The sequence below is a fragment of the Alexandromys fortis genome, unplaced genomic scaffold (assembly GCF_014885135.2).
Source record: "Alexandromys fortis isolate MF-2015 unplaced genomic scaffold, M_Fortis_MF-2015_v1.1 scaffold_173, whole genome shotgun sequence".
In the NCBI taxonomy this organism is placed as follows: domain Eukaryota; kingdom Metazoa; phylum Chordata; class Mammalia; order Rodentia; family Cricetidae; genus Alexandromys; species Alexandromys fortis.
The window spans coordinates 1,078,817-1,091,135 of NW_026068051.1; the positions used below are offsets into that span (position 1 = coordinate 1,078,817).

A 12,319-nucleotide genomic window follows, 5' to 3' on the forward strand; every position below is an offset into this window, starting at 1 on the left:
TGCTAGGAATTGAACCCCGTCCTCTAGAAGAGTAGCCAGTATTTTTAACTGCTGAGCCCTCTCTCTAGCATCTTGGTCAAATTCTTAAGAGCCATATACAGGACATTTTTATCATTGTAGTAGAAACTTACTTTAGAGCTTTAATTATATTCAGCATTTTTAGCATGAGTGCTTCATAGAAAATTGCTTTGTGATATGTCACACCAGAAGAGATACAAGGTCTGGTTATCTGTCTTCTAAGAATGTTTAAGTGTAGCCAGTTGGAGTGGCCCATGCTTTTAATCCCAGTACTCAGAAGGTAGAGGCTAGCTAGCTTGCTAGCTTAATAGACAGTTTCAGGACAGCCAGTATAGCATAGAGAGAGAGCCCCCATCTTCTCCCAAAACAGTTTAAGTTTGACTACAGATTGATACTTTGACCTTTGCACTGAAGTTCCTAACTATAAATTGCAAATAAAGATAGTTTTCTTCTTTTGAGATCTTTGATTTCTTTTCTTCCCTTGTACTCGATACATTTTTAGTTAAGTATTAGTAGTAATGATTGGAGTTAGTATTGTTCTTTTGTTTTCTCACTTATTCTCTTAATTTAATGAATACTGTAGATTTCTTTTTTAATCTCATATCTAAACTTTTAGCTAGGATAAACTCAATTTGGTTGTATTGATTGTTTTAAACTTTGCTGAGTTGAATTGTTGCTAATTTGTTAATTTGCTCCCTTTAATGAAGAATATTGGTGTATGATTTTCATATACTGTTTTTGATTTTGGCATTTGTTTGGTTAATGGGGATTTGCTTTCTTTCTATCCTTTGGTTATAGGTCATGTTTTTTTCCTGTGATGTCCCAGACTCTGTAGGAATGAATGTTGCAGAATGTTCCTTTATCAGAAATTTCTTTGAGCCAGCCATGGTGGCGCACGCCTTTAATCTCAGCACTTGGGAGGCAGAGGCAGGTGGATCTCTGAATTCAAGGCCAGCCTGGACTAGAGAGTTCCAGGACAGCCAAAGATACTCAGAGAAACCCTGTCTCAAAAAAAAAAAAAAAAAAATCAAGGGGAAAAGAAATTTCTTTGAAAAAAAAAATGCTTGTCAGTTTTTTAGAATTATGATTTGTTACATTTGTGTATTGGGTTGGGCATGCACATGCAGCAGTGAACAGCATGTGGGGATCTCCAGGGTTGACTTAGGTGGGCAGGCTCTCACAGACCTGTACTACTGCTGTTTTGTTCTTTCTGGGTATCTCTGATTTAACTAACAAATAGGGTCCCCAGAATTAAAACTTTATGAATATTGAATTTAAGATTCCATACTCAATTGCCGTGCGAGATAATTTCTTAGTGTAAAAAGAAATAGAATAAAAAAATAGTGTATGTCAGTATTGTGAAATTGGAAGCCTCATTTTGAAAGAGATATTAGATCCAACAAAATTACTAGATTTTAAGGGATATTTTAAGTCCAGGACTTAAAATTTTTTAAAAGATGGGTTTTTATGTGCCTGAGTGTTTTGCTTGTGCACTGTATGTGTGCCTGGTCCCGGTAGAGATCAGTAAAAGACGTTAGATTGTTTGGAACTGGAGTTAAACTGGTGGGGAACCACCAATGGCTGTTGTGATTTGAACCTGAGTCCTCTGTTTTCAGTTCAGAACCGCTACATGTGTAAAGAAAAGGTTATTTTAAGCATTCCTTTTTTTTTTTTTCCTAATCTAGTGATCCCTTCCTTCTGTATCCAAATCTTGAGAGAACATAAGTAGATCCATCTGTCAAGTCAGTTCTAGCCCTTTCTAGTCTAATCAGTTACTGCTGTATTATAGTTAATGGCTAAGTTTTGGGCAAGCCATTCTTAACAGTTACTGACTCTAAAATACCAGGTATATTTACAAATGAAGAAATCGCAAACTTTATACTTTTTATTTTAACTAGATTTTTGTGTTTATTGAGATGCTAAGATAATAAAATGATATAGACTAATAGTTATTTGATCAGAGAGCTATTAAGTGAATATAAGTGAGTTGACTTAAAAAAATTTTTTAAGTTGTATTTTATGTACACGAGTGCTTTGATTACATATACAGATGTGTATCATATATATGTGCCTGTTGTCAGTGGAGGCTAGGAAAAAAAGCATTGGATTCCTTGGAATTGGAGATAAATATGGTTGTGAGCCACCATGTAGGTGTTGAATTGAACCCAAGGCGTTTTGCAAGAGTCAGTGCTCTTAACCACCATGTCATTTCTCCAGTCCGGCAAATTAGCTTTTATGTTCTGTATGTTTTTATGCATTAGATCACTGAACAAGTTTCTTAAATTCAAATCATTCTATTAGAATTGTGTATGAAAAACATGATCTCAAGTATTTCACAATCTTTGCATGCTTTGTATAATAGTTGTACTTTTAAGTAAATAACTAAACCTATCTTTTAACTTTTCAGGCATAAAAGTCTCAAAACAAGAAATACTGGGCAACAAGGACAGGCACCATCTTTAGGGCAGCAACAACAAGTACTTCCTAAGCACAAGACCAATGAGAAGCAAGAAAAGAGTGAAAAGCCACAAAAACGCCCCTTGACTCCTTTTCACCATCGTGTATCTATTAGTGATGCTATTGGCATGGACACAGACTCAGCCAGCCAAAGACTTGTGGTCTCTGCTGCAGACAGTCAAGTGAGATTCTCAAACATCCGTACTAATGACATAGCAAAGACCCCGCAGATGCATGGGACTGAACTGGCAAATTCTCCTCAGCCTCCCCCACTTAGTCCTCATCCGTGTGATGTGGTTGATGAAGGAGTGACTAAAACACCTTCAACTCCCCAGAGTCAGCATTTTTATCAAATGCCAACACCGGATCCCTTGGTTCCTACCAAACCAATGGAAGATAGAATAGACAGTTTGTCCCAGTCTTTTCCACCTCCATTTCAGGAAGCTGTAGAACCTACTGTGTATGTTGGTACAGCAGTAAACTTGGAAGAAGATGAAGCTAATGTAGCCTGGAAGTATTACAAAGTCCCAAAGAAAAAAGATGTAGAGTTTTTACCACCTCAGCTTCCAAATGATAAATTCAAGGATGATCCAGTTGGACCTTTTGGACAGGAAAGTGTAACATCAGTTACAGAGTATGTATATTTTTCAATAGTCACTATTATAAGTTAAGAGTAAAAGGTGTTGTAACTTCTTAATGCTATGACTCTACAATTTTACAGGGTTAAGATTTATTAAAATAGATATTCCGAGTACTAAATTTGAATAATTTCTTTAGTATGTTTATCTCTTGAAGGAAGCTCTCTATTATGAAACCGTGTAGCCACAAATATCTGGAGAAAGTAGTGTGTAAAAGCTTCAGTATCTCACTCAGCTAAAGGATTTTGCCTGTGACTAGATTCATCTGCTCTCCTATTACTCCTTCCACTCTCCTGAGCTTGGCACTTCCTGTGTCTATGCATGCCTTATGGTTTAGTTAATTTGTATCATTGCTTTGTGATCGTGTGTTATTTGTGGATATGCTGTAGCTTGTCTCCTCTCTTTTAGATAGACATCATTTTGTCTGTTTTTTATAGCAGTAGAGTAGGTAGCAGCAAATTGGGGAGGTGGGTGCATACTTCCTTGTTTACGGATTTCTTTAGTAAACATATCTGAAGAGGAATTGCCAGAACTTCAGATGATTCCATTTTCAATGAAAAGGTTAGAGCCAGATTGCTCTTCAAACAGCTGGCCTACGGTTTATACCATTAGGAGCCAATAGACCATGAAAACCATGTTTATTTTCATTTTTATCCCCTTGGCAATATACGACTATTTTGACTGCATGAAGAATGGCAAGGCTTTATCTAAACACATGTTTGTAGATTTCTGGTCAGATTAAACATTTAAAATGTTCCTCTGTGAATAACCTTTCTAAATTTTAAGGGTCTCCTTTCCTTTTTTATTTATTCTTTCCATATTTTTGGTACTAACCCTGTACTATTAAATGCACTATAGATATCTTTCTACATCTAGTTTGTCTTTTTGTTCACTTTCTATATGGCATATTTTGGGCAGAATATAGCTGGCTTTCTTTTGGGACTTTCTTTACTTTTTATATTGCTTGGAATATGTTCCTAGCCTATCCAACAATTTTAATGTGTAATTTTTTCAGTGGTATGGCTCAACCACCAAAACACCTTCATATTCCTTTGTTAAATTTATTTTTATGTGTATTGTTGTTTTGTACGCATGTATGTCTGTGCACCATGTGTGTACCTGATGATCTTAGAACACAGACTAGGATGTTGCATTCCCTGGGACTGAAGTTATCGACAATTGTGAACTGCCATGTGATGTGGGTGCTGGGACTTGAACCCCAGTTCTTTGGAAGAGCAGCTAGTGTTCTTCATTGGCTATCTCCCTAGCCCTCTATTATTCTCTCTCTCTCTCTCTTTAATTTTTTTCATGACAGTTTCTCTATAGCTTTGGAGCCTATCCTAGAACTATATCTTGTAGTCCAGCTGGCCTCAAACTCACAGAGATCTGCCTGCCTCTCCCTCCTAAGTGTTGGGATTAAAGGTGTGCACTACCATCTCCCGGTTTATATGATGTGTTAGATTTTATTAACTACTGAAGATAGCACACATCCTTTTTTGGTTTTGTTTGCCTGCAGTGCTAGACATCAAATCCAGTGCTGTGTGAATGCTAGGCAAGTTGTCTGTCACTGAGCAATAGCCCCAGTCTTTGGCTTTTTTTTTTTTTTAAGTTTGTTTTGCTTTATGTGCATGGGACATTTTAACTTCCAGCACATGCATTCCTAGTGCCCTTTAGTAGCCATTGGATCCTAAGGTTGTGAATCTCCATATGGGTACTGGCAATTGAACACAGTTCCTCTGTAACAGTAGCAGGGCTGGGGAGGTGGGGGAGTGTAGCAACACCTAGAGCCATCTTCATGCTTGAGAGAGAATACTCTGTTTCTTTCTTGTGATTTCCGGTGCTCTACACAGTTGGAGAAACTTCTTTAGCAAATCAGCTGTAGACATGATGCCTGAAAGTATAGTCTTTTTAAAAAGTTAAATACAAAGGAATGGGTTTCTTTATGCCATCTTCATCAAATATGTCATTTTATTTTGTTGTTTGTTCCTCTCTCCACTGTCCTTTTCTGTACCCACTCTTCTCTGTGACTGGCTCTCTTTCTTTGGATAATATCCTGTTTTTGTTGTGTTCAAGATAGGGTTTTTCTGGGGGCTGGAGAGATGGTTCAGTGGTTAAGAGCATTGCCTGCTCTTCCAAAGGTCCTGAGTTCAATTCCCGGCAACCACATGGTGGCTCACAACCATCTGTAATGAGGTCTGGTGCCCTCTTCTGGCCTGCAGACATACATACAGAATATTGTATGCATAATAAATAAATAAATAAATAAATAAATAAATAAATAAATAAAATATTAAAAAAAAAAGATAGGGTTTTTCTGTGTTACCCTGGCTCTCCTCACTGGTCCTGAATTCAGAGAGATCTGTGTGCCTCTGTGAGCCTCTGCCTCCCAAGTGCTGAGATTAAAGATGGGTACCACAATGCCCAGCTATGTACCATACTTTATCCATTGATGGACATGTAAGCTGGTATCATTTACTGGCTGTTGTGTAGGAATGATCCAGTATACTTAAGTATCTTTGGATCATGTGGTCACTTTAGTTTTTGTCTTTTTGAGGAACTTCTATACTGATTTTTATCATAGGAGCCTCTATACTGATGTACAGTATATATACTGTATATGTATATCTATATATATAGATATACATGGTTGTACCGGAATTGAATAAGCCTTCATTTCCTCACATCCTTGCCTGCATTTGTTGCATTTCTTACTTTTTTTTAAGGTAGCCATTTTGATTAGAGTGAGATAAGAGTCTCAAGTTTGCATTTCCTTGATTTCTAAAAAAGTTTACCCTGTCATCTATTTGCTTTCTGATTTAGCCACATCTTCCTTAAGGAGAAAAAAAAAAAAGTCAAACTCATGCTTTGTGGTCATTCATACTATATCAGAGGGAGCAGAGGGCCATTTACTCCTCATCATATGGTGTTTCTTGAAAGTTGAAGGGAATTTTTCTGATTATTCTATCCAAATTATGGCTTGATTTTACTCTTCCAAATCACTGCCTCTCCTATATTGTTTTTTTTTAATTTGTTACTTGTGCATTTCCATATCTGAAATTATGTATTTATTAATGGAGTCTTTTCTCTGCTAGAATGTAAGCTCTACAAGGGCAAGGACTTTTTGTTGCTGTGCCTCTCTTAACACAAGCACAAGGTGTACAGGTAGATGCACACCTGGAGTAATCCTGTGCATATTGTAGAATGCACATGTTTGGATGAATCAAATGACTGTGTGTCTAGAGCACCTTGTTCTTTCCAGGTTGGATTTTCTTACTTATTGTAGAAATGTGGCGATATGAGTATTTTTTATATTAGAAAGTTTAGGAATGTGTTTTTATGGATACATTATATTCATAAGATCTAAGAATTCTAGCCATAGCTTTAAATATATGTCTTGACTGCTTAAGCTTATAACATTTAACCTCAAAATCTATTACACAATTACTTGACATTTTCTCATTGAATACAAATGAGAAGAACAACAATGTAGAAAAACAGCATGCAGAGTAGAATGGTGCTAGGTCATGATTCAATAGGACAGGACTTGTTTCTACTTCTACCATGCATTGTGGTTTGGTCACTAATTAGATGATGTGAACAGTACCTGTTTCCCTGAAGGAGAGGGATTGGCATACTGTTCATCTGCCCTTCTGACCCTGATGACTTAGTTATGCATATAAGACATGGAAACTACAGAAATATGATTTCAGTTTGAAATGCCAGCAATTTGTACATGTATCTTAAGCTGTTAGTAAATCAGTGAGGTATAGGTGGCACAGGGCAGGAATGCATCTGAAGAATTTCTCTATGTGTGTTGCCTTTTATAGGTCTTTGCCTTCATGGATAATTATCAGAGGAGAAGCTTAGAGCTTCTGTTTTCCATTCGGTATAAAGAAATGTTTTACACTGTTGGTGCTTCAAGTATGGTACTGTGCTGCATGAAGGGGATAAATGACGTCTGTGGATGAGCTCAGTTGGTACTTAGCATGCATGAAGCTGGGCTCAATCCCCAGTACTGAACTGAAAAAGTCAGTTGTAGTGGTGCATAATTTTTTTTTTTTCTTTTTTGCAACAGGGTTTTTCTGTAGCTCTGGAGTCTGTCCTGGAACTCACTCCATAGACCAGGCTAGCCTTGAGCTCACAGAGATCCACCTGTCTCTGCCTCCTGAATGTTGGGATTAAAGGCGAGTGCCACCACAGCCTGGTTTACATGTATAATCTTAACACTTAGGAAGGAGGTGGTTGTTGGTCATCCTCGAGTACATAGGCAATTAGAGCCTAATCTTGGTTCCATGAGATGCCACCCTCCCCCCCCAAAAAAAGAAAGAAAAATGAATAAGTGAGAGAAGCATTTCTCTTTATATACTATGGTGTTGTTTTGTTTTAATTGGGTATCAGTTCTGTCTGGTACTGGAGTTACAGATGATTGTGAGATGTCTTGTGGGGATTAAATCTGTGTCCTCTGGGAGGAGAGCCAGTGCTCTTAACAGCTGAGCCATTGCTCAAGCCCCGATATTCTACAGTTTTAATAGTTCTAGCTGCCTAACTAGTACAGAGGAATATAGTTCATTATTGCTCAGTAAAACTATTCTTAGACTTTAATGTGTAATAGTTAATGAAAACTTTTTCATGAGCTGTATAAAATATGATTCCTTCTCTAGTCTGTGAGAATTTGCTAGGAGGAAGGGACAGTTGGGGATGCAGTATAGCATATCCCATATGCAAAGTACATACTTCTGTGGCAAATATCTCTATCGTTTTCCTCGTTATTTTTATTTTGTTAGTTATGGTAGAATCTGTTTTAAGATAGAGGCCAACAATGTTTTAAATCGTGTGGGTTTAAATAGTTTAGTTTTTTTGAGACTAGGAGAGTTTGTTGTTTTTTACCCTGGTTGCCTTTTGTCTCCTAAGTGCTAGTAGTTCACATGTTCTCTACCACATCTGCCTACGGATTGAAAAGTAAAATTAAGGTGCACACCTTAATCCTAGCACTCGAGTTGTAGAGTGCCAACCCGTCTACATGGAAGTTCCAGGACAGCCAGAGCTACATAGAAAGGCCTGTCTTAAAACAGACTAACAAAAAAGATTTATTTTTTTTGTGTTTGTTTTTTCAAGACAGGGTTCCTCTGCGTTGCTCTGGCTGTCCTGGAACTAACTCACTCTGTAGACCTGACTTGTCTCAAACTCTGAGATCCACCTGCCTCTGCCTCCCAGTGATGGGATTAAAGGTGTGCACGACCACCCCCCCCCCCCGCCGCCCCAAAAAAGTTTTAAAAATAGAAAAATTCCTGCCAAGAAACATGGTTGTTTTAATATTCTTTCAAGGGTTTAGCATGTTTTAATGGAATTTGTGGATGCTTTAAACAATCTGCTTTTTATTTAGATGCTGTTTCTGAGCACCGAGGAAAGAAAACCACTTGAACCTAGCTCTTTACATTTTGTTCCATAGTTAGGATACATTAGAATGTCTTAGCTATATTCATCAGTAGAACTCCTATGTTATATTAGAACCACCAGATATTTACTGTATGTATATAGTTACAAAATTCATTATATGATCTCTGAAAGGTAGTTTTGAATATCTTTGTTTCATAGAAAGAAGCCTCTGATGAAATAAACTTGTTTTGATTTGACTGTACTCAAATCTTTTAAGAATTATGTTTGCTTGTTTTTTTAATGCAATAAAGTCATACTTTTGACAGCTCGAGGATTGCTTCTGAATATGGAGATGGTACTCGGGATAGTACCAGTTAAAGAAAGTGGGAGGATTTAGAGATAATTCAGTTTTTCTGTTTTTAACATTTCCTTCTATAGCTTTTCTCCTATAATTGTCAATGCATATTGTCAAACCTTGTCTGGATGAATTCTTTTGAATAAAGCATAAAAGTATATGCTAGGTTTTATGTGAGTATATATCAAAAGAGTGTGCTGTTTTCTTAGTAAAAGGAAGGAGTTGCAATTAATGAAAACTATAAAGGCAATTTATTTTGTAGATTGGGCTTTTCAATGCTGCCTGTTATTACTATAGATACCTGATCTTCCAGCTTGTGTTTAGCTACATGTGAAAGTTAGGAAAGGAGAGGTGTTATTTATTTTCATAAAAGCTTCTCTAAACTATGTATTTGGATAGAGACATCATAATTTTTTGAATCTGATCCTTTAGAAGTTATACTTTTATTAAGATTTTAATATAAACTAATGTACAGTGTCATTTTATATATTAACTTTATTGTGACTTGATATTAATGACTACGTTTAACATCTTTGCATATGCCAGTGTCCCCAAGATCACTTCAATAAAAGAACAAAAGTTATCTTTTGACGGCATACTTGGTTTACTCTTTTTTTTTTTATTTTTAGTAGAACTCTGTGCAGTAGGTTCATCCTTTTAATAATGTTTAACTGCACACTAGTTTAATTATTATGTGTTAAACATATTGGGCAGTTTTTATGCTTCTGCCAGAAGATGGCTTAATATGAAAGAGATGATTTGTTCACCTTCAGAGATTTGTAGTGTCACTTAGTCTAGATGTTGGGGAGTTTAATACTTTACCATTTAAGTAATCGTTGGAAGATAAATAGTTTAGTGTTAAGTTTTTCATCTCTAATTTTGCCATGGCAAACTATTTGTTGCCACATAATTCTAATCACTTAGAGACTGCCCCATATCCTTTCATAGAAGGTTATTTTTAGTAAAAAAAAAAAGCATAACACAGAAAAGTACTGTATTACAAGTATTCATATTAGCGTATTGTTTTCAGCCCAAGTTATTCAAGATTTGATGTGATAAGGTGGAGTTATTTTTTAGAAAAAGATCTCATAGGTTTATAGAAAGAACTATTCTAATGAGTAATTAATATATCCATTGACATTTGTGACTAGTTTGTTTCTAGGAAGCTTGGAATGTTAGCTTTGGGGATTAGTCTAGTATGTGTTTAGTATATGCTTTAGTATATACTTGAGCATCTGCTAAAACATTTAGAAAATATTGGATTTTATTTTGATGGCCTCTGTTTCACTCTGTAAGGAACCAAGTAGAGCTAGTGTTGGGCGTTAATATATTGAGGTTTTATGTTATTTTATAGTCTGGGTAATAACTTACTGCTTGTTCAGAACGGATAACCAGTGCATCCGTACTTGTTTTTCCTTTTGTGTATGTTGAGGTGCATATTGAGATGGAATCTCATTTTATAGCTTAGCTGCACCTGAGTGCTAGGATTTCCCGCGTAATCATGCCTGGGTCAATGCTTTCTAATGTATAAAAAATGGCTTATTTTACAGTACAGGATATTCTATTTTAGGATTATTAATGCCAACTAGTTTTTGTCTTTTTTTTACATTTCGTTTATTATCAAATGTTTAACTACCTGTCTTGTTTCTTGACACTCAGTGTTAGAGATGATTTAGTGTGCAAAAAAAGATCACAGATGTGGTGGGGCTTTTATTCCAATGAGAATGATAGTTATGAAGGTGTGATGAATTATATAATATGGTGGAAGATAAGTGCCACCGGAGGGACTGGGTACAGAGCAGGGCCAGAAGCATCAGTAGCATAATGCAATTTTAAATACAGTGGTCAGTATAAGGTTCAGAGAAGGTGACATTTCCACAGAATTGAAGGAAGTCAAGGGAACAAACTGACAAATGTTGAAGACAAGGGAGCAGTCAGGACTGTGTCTGTCCCATGTAAGGAGCATTAAGGATGACCCTGGACAGAGAGGTAGGATGAGAGGGGACGTGGAGTAGAAGCAGATGAAGCTTAGAATTTGGTGTTGTACTCAGAATGAAGTAGTTTTGCAGAAATGGATGCCGTTTTTCTGACAGCTTGAGGACTTGAGGTTTGTAAACCTGAGAGAACAGGAAATTGGAAGTGTTAAAGTGCCTTATTTTCATGTTAGTGATTTTGTATTCACACACACTGGTCTGGAATATATACTTTAAAGAGTTTGCACTGTGTCGTGCATCTTGTAGCTGCACTCTCTTAACCGTAAAATCTAAGGCTTAGATTTCTTTGATTTGTTAGTTTCTGCTTCTTTGTCTTTTGAGTTTCTCTGCTGTCTTTTCTTATTTTGTATGCTTTTATTGTTTTCCTAGAATGGTAGTGGAAACATGCATTCTTTGTAGTTACAGCGTTGAACCAGGAGACTAATCATATACAGATTGATCTTCCAGTGCAGCTGGAGGAAAACTGAGTGTTTGGCCTAGTGCTTTTATTTTCTTTGTTGACCTCATTATTAATGGACAAGGCCTTTAAAACTTCAAATTTACAATGTATTTATTCATGGCAATAAAAAAAGGATAATTACTTTTCTTGTACAAATTATATGAAAGTATCTTGGCCCTTTTTTATATTTACGATTCCTTCACAGTATCAGGCTTTGAACAAGTCACTTGGAGTTTAGTTCCATTGCTCTGTTGTTAAAATTGAAATAATTACATAACCTTATTTTCATTTATAAAATTAGAAAATGTAGGGTAAATGCAAGTAATTCTAAAAGCTTCATAATAGTTGTTTTAGAATTTTCAAATGCTGTTTTGGATAACAAATACTGATTTTCTAATTTTTCTAATTTTGTGCAGGTTAATGGTGCAGTGTAAGAAACCTTTAAAAGTTTCTGATGAAATAGTACAGCAATATCAAATTAAAAATCAGTATCTTTCAGCAATAGCATCTGATGTAGAACAAGAACCTAAAATTGATCCATATGCATTTGTTGAAGGAGATGAAGAATTCATTTTTACTGATAAAAAAGATAGACAAAATAGTGAGAGAGAGACTGGGAAGAAACACAAGGTGAGTTGGAGCGATCTTATCCTACCATGTGCACACTGCTGTGCACTTATGGCCACATGGTGCTACATTCCTTTCTTTGTTTTGGTGGTGCTGGTTACTGAGCCTAGGGCTTCATGCATGCTAGGCAAGCACTCTTATCGCTGAGTTGTATCCCTGTCCCCACTCATCTTTCTTTTAGAATAGAAAGATGAATCATCTTTATGTAGATATATGTGTGCACTTCCATAAGTAAATCAGGGATATGATACACTTATGGTTAGTTTCTTATGAAAAGATTTGTTTGTTGTTACATTTTCAAATTGGATACAGAGTATATTAACTTTGATCAAAATTAGAATTAGAATATTTAGGGACACTATTTTGATACTAGGTTAAATAAATGGAGGGTATTTTTGAGTATGTGGTTTAGGAA

At 36.2% G+C, this 12,319-nt stretch overlaps 1 protein-coding gene across 1 annotated transcript in view; it reads left to right on the forward strand.

The window, feature by feature from the left end:
- Positions 1 to 12,319, forward strand: part of Med13 (mediator complex subunit 13) — an 89,885-nt gene that overhangs the window by 34,564 nt on the left and 43,002 nt on the right. Inside the window, exons 9-10 of the mRNA XM_050119521.1 lie at positions 2,426 to 3,109; positions 11,694 to 11,907. Coding sequence (XP_049975478.1) covers positions 2,426 to 3,109; positions 11,694 to 11,907 — 898 coding nt within the window. The remainder of the gene's footprint in view (positions 1 to 2,425; positions 3,110 to 11,693; positions 11,908 to 12,319) is intronic.